This window comes from Somniosus microcephalus, chromosome 11 (genome assembly GCF_052327205.1).
Source record: "Somniosus microcephalus isolate GS21.2 chromosome 11, FLI_Smic_1.0, whole genome shotgun sequence".
Lineage (NCBI taxonomy): Eukaryota > Metazoa > Chordata > Chondrichthyes > Squaliformes > Somniosidae > Somniosus > Somniosus microcephalus.
The window spans coordinates 222,565,064-222,584,609 of NC_140997.1; the positions used below are offsets into that span (position 1 = coordinate 222,565,064).

A 19,546-nucleotide genomic window follows, 5' to 3' on the forward strand; every position below is an offset into this window, starting at 1 on the left:
ATATGAATAAACTTACGAAATTCGTGCAAGGACTAGTTCATACAGGTTATCCACAGTAACATTATCCTTCGGAACAGAGACCAATAAAGGCTGGCCAAACAGAATAGTGCCAGCAGGTGTGCTTGAGGATCGCACCCTTTTCTCACGAAAGTAAATCGGTAGATTGATGCATTTTGAACTTTCAGAGTCTTCCTCGCCAATACCAGGGACCTCATAACTGTAAAATACAGGGAACAGATCAGCAGCTGCAAGAAAATAAACTTCATATAGAAATCAAGGACAAAAAGATGTGAACAGTAATAGAGCATCACTATGTAGTGCAATTGACTGGTAAGATTAAGGTTTGATCCCCCCCCTAATTCAGCATTAATTTGCGGTACTACAGCGAGGAGTCATCTTCAGGTTGTTCTCAAACTTGCTAACCAGCTGTGGGAGCAGACTGATTACTCGCTCGTAGTTTAGAGGATGCCTTAAAGACAGAAGGGAAGAATAAAAATGGAGCGATGCCTACCTGCAAAATCAACTGCTATGGATTCTTGAACATAACACCCTCTGCCATGAGATTCCTAAAAAGGCCCCCCCACCCGCCCCAAAGGTCTCAACTCACACTGGCACCAGCACACCTCTTATGGCACCTCACCCTAATAATCACTTCTTTCCTCAAATGACACTGTTCAAGTAAGGGCACTGGATAGCAATCGGGAACAGCAACCCTGCGATTATTTTGCTCTTCCCTGAGATAGGTAACTCAACATCGACTTTTGTTCGATTTGAGAGTTTTCCTGGTTGCTTTGGCTCAATATCACATTGCCTGGTTACCCACTAAATCACTAGGGTAACCTGCCAATGGGTTTAGTAAATATTCTTCACAAAGCAATTTAATAACATTGTTTTTAGTAATTACAAGCCAATGAACATTTTCTTGACTCATGTATTGTTAAAGCATTTTCCACAAAGCAAAAATAAGGCAAACATCAGCCTGCAAAGATCAAGACTATCCTGAGTTACAAACTACTTGTCACCATTAAAATGGAAAGATGCGAGTGGAAACAGATGGCTTTTATACTTACACAAAAATATCATCCCTGTCCATAATGTGGTTCAAGGCTTCATCTTGTCGGTAGGTTTTGTGGAACCGATGATTATAAACATCAGCGACTACCATCTGAAAAAGGAATAGTTATACATAGCTCTGTTTTGAAGCTGTAAAATCATTACATAATTACACAGAGAACACAATACATCTACCACGGAGACCGTGGCAGTTTGACATTGTCCTTGCCGATTACATTGACGTGATGAGCTTTTTAGTTCTTGGAGAATACCCATTTTTAATGGTGAAGATGTTTGGGTATAGTTAGTATAGCTGAGCGAGTAACACGTTCTGGTAGTTATCATTCCCTTGGTTTGAGTGCCATCCGAGATGGACAACTTGCTTGAATACTCTCCCTCGACAATCAACTCCCCACCTCTCCTGAAGGCAGCAAGATCATTCTTGGTGGATGTCACCAGGCTACCCATAGGGACCACCATGGCTGCGCACATCCCAGTACTCAAGCACACTTTTCTAAACAGGCACAGTGGATAGTAATCATAAGTGGAAGCCTTTGATTTCACCCTCCTCCCCACCACCGCCCCCCACCCAAACACACCTGGCCAGGTCAATTACATTCCCATCACTGCCACTGACCGAGATCAGTTAACACAAGACAATGCCTGGGTTGGACCAGGATCTTCCACATAGTCTATTTAGTCACTGAGCCATTGGGAAGTTAGAACGGAACTTTTTCCCCACAAATTGCAAAAAGCTCAAGGACTGCAGTATTTTTGATACTATACAAGGGTATCTTCTATTTATTCCTCAGTGATATATGCAGACAATGTTCTTGCTTTCTGTATCTACCACCATTGCAGATGTTTAAGATGGTTAAAAAGGTCTCAGATTTTAGAACTACTGAAATTGAAATGATACAAAATAAGTTGTACTTACAGACATAAAATGTTACAAATATCAATTAATCAAACTTGGAAGTGTGAAATGGGGTATTTTATAGATATTTTTGGTCAGCTCGATGTCTGGCACACATGGAAATCCATCAACACATTTAAGTCGAAATGGAAATTCTTAGAGAAACCTAGGGATTCTATTTTTCCAGTATTGAGTACACATTCTCTCCCCCAAGGGACACATTCTACTTACTCACACAACTTAGGTGCAGGTTGACGAAGTCAAGACTTGGGGAACCCCCATAAACTCCACCTATCTCCTCCCCAGGGGTATATTCACTATTTTCCATTGAACAATTAACATGGGGCGGTGGGGGCGGCTTGAGATCTCACAAAGTGGACAGTTAACTACCAGGGTCTCATGAGGGGCATGGTAAGCAGCACAAATCAACACAAACTGATCTCGGACATTTCAACTTCAATCTTAATTAGTAAATTGAAAAAGAAAATGCAGCAGTCTAACTTCTAGGACTCTGCTTAATTACAAAGTAGTTACACCAATTCCAGAGTACATTTTCTTAAGCTACAGGAAAAAAAGCTGTGCCAAGTTCCACATTTTCCAACTTAAAGTAGCACTGTATTTCCTTCAGCTTTGTAGCCAAATTTACAAAACCAAGGTTAAAATAGTGGAATACCATCCTAAAATGTCATTAAAAAACATCTGGGATCATAAAAAACAAGTACAAAATCAGATAAATCGTTAAAGCATTTTAAATTTATTCAACAGGTCCTATAAACTGATTCATTCAGGGTCTTAAACCAATCCAATTGTGGTTACAAAAGATTAGATAGAGGCCAAAGCCAAGGTTGCCTGGAAAGGAGTGAGGTGGAGGCGAACAGGGAAAACAGTCACTTTCAATGGTGCTCACTCACATCAATCTGAGCATTTGGGGAAGAAACAGTGGTTGATGTACTTAGAACCCAACCAGAACTTGAGACTAATCGTAACAAAATAAAAATATATGTATTTATGTTTTACAACTTTCAACATCTTTCTTTCCAAGTCTGCACTCTCTTTTCTATCACACGAGCACACAACTTGTAAAGCATCATCTGTCTTTGCTAAACCCCACTCTGAATCTGTCAGAGTCTAAAAGCCTCTATATTTGGAATGGATTTGTGTGAACTATTTACTGTACAATTACACAGCCACAAGGAAGATTCCAAAGCGTTGATGTTAATTTTGAAAAAAAAAATTGCTGGTATCAAATCAACTACATATTTAAACTTTAGCCATGCAAACTTTATAACCATTGATCTGCTGCAGACCAGTAAATGTATTAACACATCAGCGATGCAGTATTACCCAACTAGGCCAATGAGGCAGTGAATGGCGTCATCATTGGAATGTTCTTCATACATGAATTTTAAAACTGCTTCTTGACATGTGTATAATAAAAGGCAAATTGCTGATTCAAGTTTAAGTATTGCTTCATGGGTGTTGGCAACTCTCTGGTATCTCTAGAAGTCGCCATTCCTTCTGCAGTTACCCAAGCAGTGAGTGTGAACGGGCTATTTAACTGTAGGCAATATCTCTACAGAACCCAATCATTTGATGTCCACACAGACATACTTTCCAGACGGTGTCAATGAATACAAGCAAAAACAGGAACCCTGGGCTTTCTAATCTAGGAGCAGAGTCCCAAATACTTTCCAGTTATGAAACATCACTGCAGTCGAAACAAAGCTAACACAAACAGGAAAGAATATCCCCAAATGCTCAGACTTTGATTCTAGCTGGTCAGATTAATTAGGTATTCTGACAACTCATTGACAGAATGCACCAGCATGCACATAATAGAATCATAGAAAGTTACAGCACAGAAGGAGGCCATTTTGGCCCATCGTGTCCGCGCCGGCCAACAAAGAGCTATCCAGCCTAATCCCACTTCCCAGCTCTTGGTCCGTAGCCCTGCAGGTTAGAGCATCCCAAGTGCACACCTATAATGCAGGAAAGCAATTTCTAAAATAAGTGCACAAATTCTAATGTTAAATGTAATATTCCAGTCATGACGGGAACAGTTTACCTTTTCTGCAGCAACTCCTGAAATTTGAGAAAGGGCTGTACACAGGTCAGAAATTGCACCCATCTTCGGGACAATTATTCTATACTGTAAAATAAGCAGGCCATCATTAACAGGTCACAAAAGAATCCGCTAAAAAACACTCAAGTATTTAGTGAGAGCAGGAAATAGAAACATAGAAGATAGGAGTAGGCCATTCGGCCCCTCGAGCCTGCTCCGCCATTCAATGCAATCATGGCTGATCATCCAAATTCAGTACCCTGTCCCTGCTTTCTCCCCATATCCCTTGATCCCTTTAGCCTTAAGAAATATATCTAACTCCTTCTTGAATATATTTAATGAATTGGCCTCAACTGCCTTCTGTGGTAGAGAATTCCACAGGTTCACCACTCTCTGGGTGAAGAAATTCCTCCTCATCTGTCTTAAATGGCTTACCCCTTATCCTTAGACTGTGACCCCTGGTTCTGGACACCCCCGCCATCGGGAACATCCTTCCTGCATCTAGTCTGTCTAGTCCTGTTTGAAACTTATAAAAAAAAAACGTATAAAATTCTATGAGATTATTGCCATTATTCTCCGCTGACCCATGCTGTTAACTGGATGCCATTATTTTCTCTGCAACATTCCCTGGCTATGTATCTGCATGGACAACCAGGAAACGCAAAAGTGAGCGGAAAACGACTTACCCCCTACTCCATTCTACTCGTGCAAGTCAGTTCCCCTATCACCAGTATTCATAGTTTAAACAGAAGTGTTACTCCGCCCCCCCCCCCAAAGAATTGTTTAAATTAATAATTCTGTTATTGACTTTAAACAAAGTACCAATAGCGATGACAACACTGAAGCACTTAAAATATACACAGAGGCACTTGGAATCAGAAATTTACACCACAGGGGGCCATTTGGCCCATCATGTTTGTGCTGGTTCTTTGCTAGAGCAATCCAAAATTAACTCCACTGCCCTGCACTCTTCCCATAGACCTATATCTTCTTCTGCTTCAAATATTTATCTAATTTTCCCATAAAAGATGCAATGGTCACTGCCTCAACAACTCATGGAGCATGGAATGCTTTGCTACCAACAACCCTCTGTGTAAAAAGATTTCTTCTAACCTGTTGCTTTCAGTAAGAAATTTAAATTGATTATTCCTCGTCACAGAATCGTCAATTAGAGGACGGCGTCTTTCATTAGCAAAACCCGCCAATTTTAAAAATCCACATCAAATCTCCTCTTAGCCTTTGTGCTTCAGTGGAAGTAGTCCCAGTATCTCGAGTCTCTCCTCATAACTATAGTTTCCTATCCCTACTGCGTAATCAGTTATTGCAGAGAACATGATCTTACCTGGGTTGGCCTAGACTTTGAGTCTGCCCGTACAAGAAAGATTTCCATTGTGCGGTCCTTCTTCATGGGTAATGGAAGAGTTAAGTAACAGAAAGGATCAAATGTCACAGAAATTTTTGCGCATTCAGGGCAAACTAGGGTGGATTTAAAAAGCCCATGGAAGATGTCCACAATGATGGAGTTGTTTCTTAACCTGTGGTTTTCCCATGCTTCTTTAGCTACTACCTACAACCAGAAAGGGGACAAAAACATTTGATTGCGCTGCACATCATACACAAAGAACTTGCATTATTATAGGCCTCATTACATGCTCAGGATGTCCCAAAGCACTTCACAGCCAATGGATTACTTTTGAAGTGCAATCACTGATTGTTATGCAAGCACATCAAGTAGTCAATTTGCATGCAAGGTCCCACAAACAGCAAATGAATGAAAGGCCTGAAAATGCACTTCTAATGGTGTTTGAGGGAGAGGTGCTGGCCAAGGGACCAGGAGAACCTCCTGCTCTTCTTTGAATAGTACCACGTGATTTTTTTCACATCCACCTGAGCAGCCAGACGGAGGCTAGGTTTAACGCCTCAACCGAAAGATTGCACCTCAAACAACACAGCACTCCCTCAGTACCGCACGCAAGTGCTGACCCAGATGATGTGCTCAAGTCGGTAGTGGGGCTTTGAACCTATAACCTTTTGAGCCAGAGGTGAGAATACCACCAGTGGAACCAAGCTGACATTATAGATGAACACAAGAAACAATTGTTGCTGTACTTCAGTCAATCGGGCTGACAACAGACCTGCATTCAGCAACTTTTGAACTTACGAGGAAGTACTTAAGGGCAGATGAAATTCACTGTTCAGTTATCCCTACCCCACTCAGCAATGATTGAAAAATCATGACTAATGGATATATAGTCAAATATATCTCCCAAGGGCAGCACGGTGGCATAGTGGTTAGCACTGTTGCCTCACAGCGCCAGGGACCCGGGTTCGAATCCGGCCTCGGGTGACTGTCTGTGTGGAGTTTGCACATTCTCCCCGTGTTTGCGTGGGTTTTCTCCGGGTGCTCCGGTTTCCTCCCACAGTCCAAAGATGTGCAGGTTAGGTTGATTGGCTATGATAAATTGACCCTTAGTGTTAGGGGGATTAAATACGTGGGGTTATGGGGATCGGGTGGGATATGTGTCGGTGCAGGCTCGATGGGCCGAAATGGCCTCTATCTGCACTGTGGGGTTTCTGTGATTCTGTGAACTATGATTTTGAGAGGAAAAATGAACAATGTTTACCCTACAAAAGTAATTCAACGGGTGTGAAGCTTTTTGGGACAGCCTGGAGATGTGAAAGGCACTATATTTAAAGTTGCAAAATATGCTTTACTCAAAATGTTAAATGTGTAATAAGGAGAGTTGCAATATTTAAAGGGATTATTGACAGTCAGACTTACCTCATCTTCCCTACCATTGGCATCTTTAAGTTCTAAGTAGGGCTTTTTCTTCACACGATTTAAATCTTCATGTAAACCATCTAAAAGAAATGCAAGCAGCTCTTGAGAATCCTGTTGCTGGTATCCTGAAAACTGGGGAGCAAAACATCCAACCTGTGTCTGGAGGAAAAAAAAGTTTCATACTTAACTGGATCTAGTTTTAAACTTGCACTTTATTTAAAAGGAATGCTTTTAACCTAGAATTTTGAAAATAGTTTTATTTATTGCAGAAACCTTCAAATATTTCACCAGAAACAGATTAGTTCAGGACAGCATATCCCCAAAAACTTAAATATCCACAGGGAATGAGGGCAAGATTTTTGTTAATGACTATCTGAATCATACAACTCAACTCGGAAGATGAGAAAGTAGGTATTATATGAGAGGGGACCAACAGTGTAAATTATAGTATTTATTCCCCCCCCCCCACGCCACTCAATTTTATGTTCCGCAGCTTTAGTTGCCATCCAGTATCACAGTTGCATTTTAAAACCCATCATGTCTTCTTCTGAAAGCTATTTTTGTCAGATAGATGGCTAACTTGGAGCCTCTTGTGGCAGATACCAGATACAGCAGCATAATACTGACCAGGACATAGATATATGCTGTCAGAAAACCCAAAGCACAAATAATTAGGTTATATACTAAGTAGTGTTAAATATTTTTGATGGTCAATTAATAGCTGTTAAAAATGTTTTGGGGGAGATAAATAAATGTTGTCTCAGCCCTGTCGTACCTGATGTTCACTCCAGCAATATAGGGGAATGCTGAAAAACAGTTAAACAAAAACCTACATACTTTTTCAAGTAAGCAGATTCTGAGTACAGGAACAAGGATGTTTTGCTGCAGTTGTACAGGGCCTTGGTGAGACCACATCTTGAGTATTGTGTGCAGTATTGGTCGCCTTATCTGAGGAAGGCTGTTCTGGCCATGGAGGGAGTGCAGCGAAGATTCACCAGACTGATACCTGGGATGGCAGGAATGACGTATGAGGAGAGATTGGGTCGATTGGGCTTGTACTCGCTGGAGTTTAGAAGAATGAGAGGGGATCTCATTGAAACTTATAAAATTCTGACAGGATTGGACAGACTAGATGCAGGAAGGATGTTCCCGATGGCGGGGGAGTCCAGAACCAGGGGTCACAGTCTAAGGATAAGGGGTAAGCCATTTAGGACTGAGATGAGGAGGAATTTCTTCACCTAGAGAGTGGTGAACCTGTGGAATTCTCTAGCACAGAAGGCAGTAGAGGCCAATTCATTAAATATATTCAAGAAGGAGTTAGATATATTTCTTAAGGCTTAAGGGATCAAGGGATATGGGGAGAAAGCAGGGACAGGGTACTGAATTTGGATGATCAGCCAGGATCTCACTGAATGGCGGAGCAGGCTCGAGGGGCCAAATGGCCTACTCCTATCTTCTAGGTTTCTATGTTTCTACTACTAGATCTAAATTTTAGTGGGTCAGCGGAGATTAAACCCATTTTCATCAATGCTTTGAGGTTGTGAACACTTTTTGAAACCTTATACAATTGTTTTTCTTGACAATAAAGGCTAGCAATGCCTCAGTTTCTTTCTTCCTCCTCTCAGTCCTTGGATTTAGTTCCTTGCATCAGTACTTTCTTCCTTGGCTAAGAGTACAGATTACATCCAATTTGTTGTTCCCGTCAGTCCTGCTCCTTGTCTGACCTTCAAGATGAAGACGAGCTTCAAAAGGAAGACTGGTGACTGGAAAACATTATTCCCAAGGAGAAGCACAAATACAATCTAGACGGGGCCTCAAACGGAGGTCTTCTTGCAAGGCTGTCAACATTATAAAGCTGCCTTTAAAAATGTTATATAAAAAAAGCTTTAATTATGACATTCTGTATAGTTTGTTTCCTTGACTTTAATGTTCAAATAGTAGCCTCTGATCTTAGATCGGATTGGTTTGTGCATTTAATTTCTTTGATTTTTCTGAAAGAACTAGCCACTTAAACCCATTTGACTGAGAGAAATTGCATTTTTTAAATATATCTCAGTAGGCAGAATCATATATTCCATTGCTATGTGGTGGAGTCTATCCCTTGTGGTTAGTTGTATTTAAGAACAAAGCATTGTTTAATTTGTTATAGCCTCATTAATCAGAAAGTTGCACGATATATTTGATTTGATATGGGAAAGGAAAGAGATACCCAAGTGTTGGTTTTAACACCCGTGCTGTTAAAGACAGGGGCTGAGACAATAAAGATGCTCTTCCAAAAGTAGTGAAGTTATGCTAAACTTGTATCGAACCTTGGTTAGACCACACTGAGTACTGCGTACAGTTCTGATCGCCATATTATATAAAGGATATAGAGCCACTGGAGAGGGCGCAGAGATTTACAAGGATGATACCAGGAAAGGATGAACAGGCTGGGTCTCGTTTCTCTTGAAAAGAGAAGGCTGAGGGGTGACCTAATAGAGGTCTTTAAAATTATGAAATGTTTTGATAGAGAGAGGATGTTTCCACATGTAGGGAAGAGCAAAATTAGAGGCCATCAATACGAGATAGTCATCAAGAAATCAAATAGGGAATTCAAAAGAAACTTCTTTACCCAGAGAGAGTGGTGAGAATGTGGAACTCGCTACCACAGGGAGTGGTTAAAGCGAATAGTACAGATGCTTATCTAACCGCCCCTTAAATGCATGAGGGAGAAGGGAACAGAGGGTTATGCTGATAGATTTAGATGAGGAAAGACGGGAGGGGGCTCGAGTGGAGCATAAACGCTGGCATGGACTGGTTGAGCCGAATGGCCTGTTTCTGTGCCGTATATCCTATGTAAAGCTGGTGGCCTGTACGCATTAGCTTTCTACAAGTTTGGGCTGCAGTGGAAACAAGTGGAATTCCTAGTGCAACACAATAGCCTTCATTTTGTTAGATGGACAAATACACAAACTAAATCAAATTGTGGGCAATTAGCCAACTGTGGACATTTTCTGTTTGTCACATGGAAAATAGATGTTAGCATCTACTGTAATATGCTTCATATTAATATCCATGAATAAATTTGTTTGTGGTATTTAGTAAGTCATACTTGGATACTCACTGGTTTAAAGAGAATGGGCACAGCATAGCACAGACATTAAATCTAGTAAACGGATTACTGCAAGTGCAGCAATCTGCTTCAAACTGTGGAAGGGCAAAAGTTATAGGGGACAAAGCTCTGCTGACATAAAACACTACCGAGAGAGAAGATGGCTCTAGATACCCTGAAATTCTAGATTTAAAACTCATCCCATCTTTTCATGGGACGGTGCTGTCCTTAAACTAGTTTTAAAATCCAAGCTTCAATGATCATTAGAAACCAAGTCATCCAAAAGGACCTACTTTGAACATCCGTGGTGCCACGTAAGAGTTTCTCCCCGACCACATCTGTTTGATGAGCTCAGCATAGGCTTCAGCGATTTCGCCCCTCATCCCCAAGGGGTTCTCCCGATTTAGTTCTTCTTCATACTTGCCTTGTAGGAAGTAATCAGTCAATGGACCAGTATTACTCAAACACTAAAAGAGAGAGATTGAAATGGAGAACATTCTTAACTTGTTCAAATCTGACCCTATGAAATTCCTATTTTAGATTGGCTGGGAGCGAGATCACAATTTACAATGTAATAATTCAGTAGTGATGAAAACTTTAAAAAAAATTGTGGTGCCTTACCTGCAATGCTGAGTTCATGAAGCATGTATTACCAAGGTTACTAAGGCCGCAAAGGCCCGCTTGACTTGGTGAATGAGATTCCCTATAATTATAAGAACTGCTGCACGAAGAACTATATCCACTCGTTCTGGTGGAAAAAAAAAATACAATATCAACTAAATTCTTGGAAATTGGAAAATAAGTTTATACATTTTGCCCTGGAGAACATAATATGAAATGTGTAAATTTAAGGACATTTTTAGGCCAAGCAATGACTTCATAACAAATGGAACTTGATCATGTAAAAGTGTCAGTAAAATCATCTGCTATCTCGGATAATCATGTAAGACAGCACCATTAGCTGCCAAAATTACACTGCACCACAATGGCAGCGTTAAGGAAATAATGGAGCAGCAACTCAAAATGCTAAATGTTGAACACCACAAGTCAGCCAGTATTCTCCATTCTGTGACATTTTTATCTTAAATTGTAGAGATTTTCCCTACAAAATTCAAAATAGGGTAAAAGTTAGCCGAGCGCTTATACAGTACAAGGGAAATCAGACAAGGCAATAAGGCCATGCAATGCAGTTTCTGAATGCCACTTTTATCTAGTCCAAAATGAACTGTTCACCAAAAGTTCATCTGAAAATATTGCAAATACAGGTAGACTATCCCTTATCCGCACTTCTGAAAACCGAAAACCTCAAGTTTTTTCGTGGCGCGTAACTCGTGCGCACGGCATGACCCGAGTGGCGCAAAACATGACCCAACGCGGCCGATGCTTGACCCACGCAGGTGTGAGGCGTCAGTTGTGTCTCGGCGCTGTCACACGTGCGTCTGCTGCTCTTTGATATTTGTTGTTTTTTTGTGATTTGTGAAAATGTTAAAAAGAGCTGCAGATACCCCTATGGGTAACAGTGAGAAGCAGAGAAGGAAGCATCTCTCATTATCGATGGGGAAATTGCTGAAATGGTGTTAAATAAAGACAAGCATGAGGATAGTAGTGGTGATGAGGACGACATTGTGAACACAGGTGAAAAAATCCCCATAGACGATATGGTGACAATGTGTGGTCAGTTAATTGCTGGCCTTGAAAAGCGTGCATTTATCAGTGAGCAAGAGATTATGCAAGTTTACTCAATTAAAGAGAGACTGCTTAGACAGAAACCAATGTTAATGAGACAGATGACACTGGAAGAAATCTTTAAAAAGGCCGTCTGTCATAGTGCTGCTTCATCACTTGAGAATCCTGTTCCTGGCCCATCTTCAGATGTCCGACTCCAACTTGATGACGACGATAACAACACTGATGTACCCTCTTCTCCAAGATCCTCAAGCCAGATGTAATGTACCTTTACTGCATGTATATGTACAGGTATTTAGCTTAGTTTGTACCTGTATATGTTTGAAGTTTTACTGAATGTTTTCCTTACAAATAAACTGTACTAGAGTATTTATGGTCTACATTTCTCCCACTATTTAATTTACCAAATTATTACTGTACAAATAAACTGTAATACTATTTATAGTCTTCATTTATCCCACTCAGTGTGAATATTCATAAGGTTCGCTGCAGAAATATTAATGTGTTTGCTTACGGGGTGCTGCCCTGTAATACCGTTCTGAAATCCGAAAAATTCCAAATTCCGAAACACAGCTGGTCCCAAGGTTTTCGGATAAGGGATAGTCTACCTGTAATACACTCTAGTTAAGGTATGTTGAGACAGTGGGCACAACTAAAGGGTCATTATTATTAACACTTATACAGCATTCACAGATTCAATTATATGCACACAACTTTATTTCAAAAACGTCGAAGGTGCAAACCCAAAATAATTTTCTTCTTAACAGAAGAGAGTCGGGGTAAGAAACAATAGTATTACAAAATAGGCAAACTTCCAGGAGATAGATCAAGATTCTAGTGAAATAACTTAGAATGAAATCTTCATTGGTCATTACACTACAGCAGCAGCTGGCTAATTGTTCTTCTGATATAAAAAGAGACTATGCTACAAAGAAAATCAGAATCTCAAGGACATTTAAAACTCCACTGTTTACTAACAAATTTCAAGATACTTCTGTAACTGTTTTTGAAAGGAAGGGAAAGGGAAGAACCTTTTGAACATCAGTTTTTCCAAAAGGTAATAAATGTAAAGTTCTAGTTCATAGCATTTATGATTTAACTTTAAGTCAATCGACTGAGCCGACACAACAGGAGCCTCGGTCTGCTGTCAGACTGGCCCCTTATAGAGCTAGGACCCTTGTGTGAAACTGTGTATGGCAGTTGAGCAAGATAACTGAACAGAAAAAGAGGAAAAAATAGGTTTGGGTGAGTGAAGAAAAATTTTGAAATTAAAAGCCACCGGGTCACATTTTGTAGTTTGAAATTAAAAAAAAAACAAACTGGCTAGAGTCAATTAAGGCAATGTCTTTCCACCGTGCAGGCACACTCACCCCCTGGTGGAGCTGGAGCTGTTTAATATGTAGCTGGAGTTGCTGGAGGAGTTGTTGCTGTCACCATTAGAGACTGTAGAAGGGGAGGACAAGGACGAGTAGGAGCTGCAGCTAGTCGAGGATTTTGGAGAGGTGGATAAATTTCTGCTGGTGGCAGTGCTGGATCTGTCATAAAAACAAAGGCACGAACACGGATTTACAAATCATATTGCCACATGCAAGGCAACACTGTCAAGTCAATGCTTTTTAGAGCAGTCTTGCATGCCTAGCAATACAATTACTCAAAAGGTAAGCAAAGGGGGGGGGGGGGGGGGGGGGGAAAGGGGGTTATAAATGTTGTCAGAAGTTAATTGATCACTACAGAATGTTAACTGGAACAGAGGTTGGATATCGATCACAAGGGCTACCCCTCACTACCTCCGGTGATTTCAGAAAAGGGCATGAGGCAAAATGAAAAAAAAAAAATACACAATGGAGGGAAAGAGAGAGAGAAAAAAGGGACAGAAGGTAATGTTTGGTCATTGTGTTGTAGGGTACTGGGAGAATGCCAGAAAACTCACTAGGTTTCCCACAGTCTTAACTCGTAACAAAGAAAAATGACGACCCTTGTCCCATTACAAATACAGGTAGACTATCCTTTATCCAAACTTCCGAAAACCTCCAAAAACCGAAAGTTTTTTTGTTCAGCGTAAGTCGTGCGCACGACATGACCAGAGTGGCGCACGACTTACGCTGAGCAGGGCAGAGGGTCACAGAGTTCCCTCCTGGGTAGGAGATTGCAGGCCGAGCCGGGGCAGTGTGAAGGAGGTACCGGGAGAGTGAACCCAACAATACAGCGGCCCGTCCGATATTCTTTTCTCCCCCCGAACCGCAGCCCGTCCGATATTCTTTTCTCCCCCCACCACCCCCCCCGACCGATATTCTTTTCTCCCGACCCGACCCGAACCGCGGCCCGTCCGATATTCTTTTCTCCCCCGACCCCCGACCTGATTTGCGGGCCAGCTTAGTAGGAGTCAGCCAATAGCCAGCTTTCCAGAGAAGCAGGAAGGGGAATGAGACACGGAACAGTCGCAAGAGGTAGCCTGAACTTTTACAATATTATATTAAATACAAATTTCCCAGTCTTATAATACCTTCTGAAATCCGAAAAATTCCGAAAACCGAAACTCAGCTGGTCCCAAGGCTTTCGGATAAGGGATAGTGTACCTGTACATAGATGCAATCCCGCCAGTGCGCAGCGCAAACCTCTCTGGATAAAATGTGAAACTAGGGCAATGTATACTGCTGTGAATTATGAAGCAGCAAACCAGATGATACACTAAGAGCAAAGCTTGAATGGTCTAGGACCATCATTTGAAGCTGAAGTGTAGACATTATTTCTTAAATTCACAGGGAATTTTATTTAAATATACATTTCTTCCTGCTACACAATAAGTTGAGATGAAGCTATATTTTATGACATTAGGATCATTAATAGGACTAGGTTTTTTTTTTTGCTCACTCCCTTTTCTACCAATTTTCTCCCCATATCCATTCCTGCAGACATTGACTCCTTTGGGATATGGTTCCAGGAGTGCTTGGCACCATCAATTTCTCAGACAGTTTTAGGTTATTCCCTACATCACAACTACCCAGTGTTTCCAGATATGAACTTCTCTTACAGGCCATTGGATAACAATCAGAAGCAGGTAATAATCACATATCTCATCTCTTTGACCAAGGGACTCTAAGGCAAACTGCAACATCTTTACCACTGTTTGAGGTCAGCTAATTCAACACTGACTGCAGATCAAAACTGGGACCTTGCTGATCCGTATGGCTCAACTACTCACTGGGCTGACCAGCTGAGCAGTCGGGAAACCTATCAGATGCCTTCTGAAAAATAAAGTGAATTACAGCAAAATCCACCTAGTGCCTAGAATTGCAATCCGATAATATTTCTATTTTGGTATCCACTCAAACTTGGTGTGGTTCAGTTACAGTTTTAAGAGTGTTTTGGCAAAATGTAAATGGAAGAATTTGCATACACACGAGTGATTCCAAAAAAGCACATCAGTTTTTAAATCGTTGATACTGCTGTACAGAACCCAAATCTTACAAATGACAAGAGTTATTTACCGTAGTAAAAAAATGTATTCCCCATATATCATGCAATTGAGTCCGGGGTTGCCATTGGGCTAGGAAAGAAAATCACTGCAAATTTCCTTTAATAATCCAATGTCAAGACAGTCCTTGTAATTCTCCTCTTTCTGTATTGCATAATTACCACTCCCTTGGGCTTGTTTAACTAATTCTTAAACCCACGTATACAGTACAGCAACTGCGTTCGTCTTGATGACAATGCATGCTAGTCCACAAAAATAACTACATGGGACAAAATGGACTTCAAAGACTGAGCCAATAGCATCTTACTTTTCTAACTTCATTACAAGATTCTAACCAATAGAGGCAGTAAAGGCGGAGTCTGCATAATGTTTAACAATATTTGACCAGGCAACCTTTCCCACAACTTTACTTGTCCGAAAATCTACTGCTGCCTGGGACAAGTCTTTTTGGCCATAACAATTCTAAACAAGACAGACATTCAATGGATACCAACAAGTACTTGTCTTGACAAATGCTCAAAAGTTGGGAAGAGTCCTAGCAACTGGAAACATTTACTAGTTATAAACTACAAAAATTTAATATGAAAAATGAAAACCAGACAACTGCATTCAAAACAACTGTACAGATCTCAACAAATGAAATTAAGTGTATGATTGTGTACACCGAGCCTTAAATAATCACACTCTGATACATCCGCCCCGTGGTAAGTGGCACATTCAATAGTGAAAACAGGACATTCTTTAACAGTACATCACAATGATACTGCTTTCAGATCAACTAAAAGTGTTGTCTTCATTGGGTTTGCCTTTATAAATTCGACTGAGGGTTAAAGACACCAATGTTCTGACTGCGAAGAGTCCGATGCAGACAATATGAAAGTATTGTATTCTCACAAAAACAAATCTTCACTCATAAGTCATTTACTTCAGAGATCATAGCATTTCAACTGACTAGAAGGATCTGACTCCAGAACATCAGTTCCACTATTTACCCTTAGCCAGTTCTCCCCAGTGTCATTAGTATCCATCAACTGAATAAAATGGCAGCAAGACAGTAAAATGTAAATGCTGGTTTAACTATCTGATTTTACATTTTTGAGAATATAAAAATCTCAAGGCACTTATGTTTAAAAACTGAAAGCGGATGGCAAACGTACACAGCTGCAGTTGTAAATATAAACTGTTCAAATTACCTTAGTCTGACAGCCCGCGGAGATCCAATTTTTTGTGGATCTAATGAGCTGCCACCAAATTTGCTAACTAGAGAACCATAGAATGGTTACAGCACGGAAGGAGGTCCGTCGAGCCCGTGCCGGCTCTCTGCAAGAGCACTTCAGCTAGTCCCACTCCCCCGCCCTTTCCCCGTAGCCCTGCAATTTTTTTTCCTTCAGGTACTTATCCAACTCCCTTTTGAAAGCCGTAATTGAGTCTGCCTCCACCACCCTAACTGCACTTTTGCATGGTACTTGGAGATTGGTGGCAGGTAGAAATGTGAATTGTGGTAGAGCAGCAATTGCAGCCAGTGTAAAAGCAGTGTTATTTTCTTCCTGGCTTCCTCAGACTACATACAGGAAACTTTGGTTTATCCGGAGGTTGTATGGCCGGAATACTCGATCTAACGGCAAAAATCAGGAGCCGTTTTTTTAGTTCTCGTTCTTTTTTTTCCCCCCCAGTCAGGCACTGCAAGGTCTATAGCTATAGCAACAGCTTCAGCTAGAGGCGCTTGCAGCTGCAGCCGACTCTTTAGAAGCTGTTGCTAAGCAACAGTGTTTGTTGTCAGATACGGAGATGAAAACCTCCGTATGCTTCAACATTAACTTTGTATGTCCGGCAGTTTTGATAGACCGGCAACACACCGGTCCAGTCGGTGCCAGATATCACAACGTTTCCTGTACCCTCTATGGCCTAAAGATCAAGTGGCCTGTTTGCAGAATTCCACTAACAATATATCTAACAAGAAAACATGAGGCCATCTGGCCTCTGCAGAACATTTCTAAAACAGGAAGGCTGATACTGAACATCCAGCAAGTTGCAAATCAAACTGGAAATCAACTTAATGTAAAAAGAAAATAAACTTTGCAGCTTGTGGATCATCGCATCTCAAAAGCACTTCACAAACAATTAATTACTTTAAGGTGCAGTAAGTTACGTGGACAACAACTTGCATTTATATAGTGCCTTTAACATAGTAAAATGCTTCACAGGAGCGTTCTCGAACAAAATTTGACACCGAGCCACATAGAGGTATTATAATAGGTGACCAAAGTTTGGCCAGAGGTAGGTGTTAAGGAGCATCTTAAAGGAGGAGAGAGGTGGAAAGATTTTGGGAGGGAATTCCAGATAATTGGTCTAGGCAGCTGAAAGCACAGCCGCCAATGGAAAGCGGGGATGCGCAAGAGGCCAGAATTGGAAAAGCAGAGATCGGAGTTGTAGGGCTGGAAGAGGAGAGAGGGAGGTGCGAAGCCATGGAGGGATTTGAACACAAGGAGGAGAATTTTAAAATTGAGACATTGCTGGACCAGGAGCCAATATACATCAGCCAATCTGCGCACATTTGTGTTCCTACAAGATCTCACAAACAGCAATGTGATGGTTGAGCAGTTAATTTATTTGGCGTTACAGGAAACTGTGTGTTATCCGGAGGTGAACCGTCCGGCAAGCTCGAGCCACCGGCAAAAATCAGGAGCCGTTTTTTATTCTTTTCGTTTCTTTCCTTTTTTTGAACAGTCAAGCTCTGCAACGTCTGTAGCTAAGCAACAGCTTCAGCTAGAGACGCTACAGAGGCGCTTGCCGACTGTTTTGAGGCGGTTGCTAAGCAACAGGGTTTGTTGATTCATACGGAGATGAAAATCTCCTTATGTTTCAACATTAGCTCTGGAGGGTACGGCAGTTTTGAGGGAACGGCAGCAGCTCGGTCCCGTCGGTGCCAGATAGCACAAAGTTTCCTGTAATTAGTTGATGAAGGGTGTTGGCCAAGACACCTGTTCTTTGAATAGCGTCATGAAATTTAAGGTATAACTGAACCACCAGAAAAGACAGATGAGACCTTGTACAACATTTCATTCAAAAGTTTGGCATCTCTTAGTATTGCACTGGCTTGTTGGCATCACATAGAAACATAGAAGATAGGAGCAGGAGTAGGCCATTCGGCCCCTCGAGCCTGCTCCGCCATTCAATGCGATCATGGCTGATCATCCAAATTCAGTACCCTGTCCCTGCTTTCTCCCCATATCCCTTTAGCCTTAAGAAATATATCCTACTCCTTCTTGAATATATTTAATGAATTAGCCTCTACTGTCTTCTATGGTAGAGAATTCCACAGGTTCACCACTCTCTGGGTGAAGAAATTCCTCCTCATCTCTGTCCTAAATGGCTTACCCCTTATCCTTAGACTGTGACCCCTGGTTCTGGACTCCCCGACCATCGGGAACATCCTTCCTGCATCTAGTCTGTCTAGTCCTGTTAGAATTTTATAAGTTTCAATGAGATCCCCTCTCATTCTTCTAAACTCCAGCGAGTACAAGCCCAATCGACCCAATCTCTCCTCATACGTCATTCCTGCCATCCCAGGTATCAGCCTGGTGAATCTTCGCTGCACTCCCTCCATGGCAAGAACATCCTTCCTCAGATAAGGCGACCAAAACTGCACACAATACTCCAGATGTGGTCTCACCAAGGCCCTGTACAACTGCAGCAAGACATCCTTGTTCCTGTACTCAAACCCTCTCGCTACAAAGGCCAACATACCATTTGCCTTCTTAACCGCCTGCTGCAACTGCATGCTTACCTTCAGCGACTGGTGCACAAGGACGCCCAGGTCTCGTCGCACTTCCCCTTCTCCCAGTCTATTGCCAATCAGATAATAATCTGCCTTCTTGTTTTTGACACCAAAGTGGATAACCTTGCATTTATCCACGTTATATTGCATCTGCCATGTTTCTGCCCAATCACCCAACCTGTCCAAATCATACTGGAGTTTCTCGGCAACCTCCTCACAGCACACACGCCCACCCAGCTTTGTGTCGTCTGCAAACTTGGAGATATTACATCTAGTTCCCTCGTCCAGATCATTAATATATATTGTGAATAGCTGGGGTCCAAGGACCGATCCCTGCGGTACCCCACTAGTCACTGCCTGCCACTCAGAAAAAGAGCCATTTATTCCAACTCTTTGCTTCCTGTCTGCCAACCAGTTCTCGATCCAAGTCAATACCTTGCCCCCAATCCCAAGGAGGAGAGAGGTGGAAAGATTTTGGGAGGGAATTCCAGAACTTGGTCTAGGCAGCTGAAAGTACAGCCGCCAATGGCAAGCGGGGATGCGCAAGAGGCCAGAATTGGAAAAGCAGAGAGCTGAGTTGTTGGGCTGGAAGAGGAGAGAGGGAGGTGCGAGACCATGGAGGGATTTGAACTCTCATAAGTCACAAAGTTCAAACCCATCTCAAAGAATTAAGATTACATGCTCATTTCCAGGAATGGGGCTT

At 41.7% G+C, this 19,546-nt stretch overlaps 1 protein-coding gene across 2 annotated transcripts in view; it reads right to left on the minus strand.

Annotated features, from left to right (window-relative positions):
* usp4 (ubiquitin specific peptidase 4) overlaps positions 1-19,546 on the minus strand; it is an 83,374-nt gene that overhangs the window by 21,451 nt on the left and 42,377 nt on the right. Inside the window, exons 7-14 of one of the 2 annotated variants that reach the window (XM_086002028.1) lie at positions 12,961-13,125; positions 10,526-10,652; positions 10,198-10,371; positions 6,814-6,972; positions 5,374-5,598; positions 4,035-4,118; positions 1,071-1,165; positions 17-217 (exon numbers count right to left, since the gene is read on the minus strand). In XM_086002028.1, coding sequence (XP_085858154.1) covers positions 17-217; positions 1,071-1,165; positions 4,035-4,118; positions 5,374-5,598; positions 6,814-6,972; positions 10,198-10,371; positions 10,526-10,652; positions 12,961-13,125 — 1,230 coding nt within the window. The remainder of the gene's footprint in view (positions 1-16; positions 218-1,070; positions 1,166-4,034; positions 4,119-5,373; positions 5,599-6,813; positions 6,973-10,197; positions 10,372-10,525; positions 10,653-12,960; positions 13,126-19,546) is intronic. The other variant, XM_086002027.1, reaches the window with a different exon arrangement.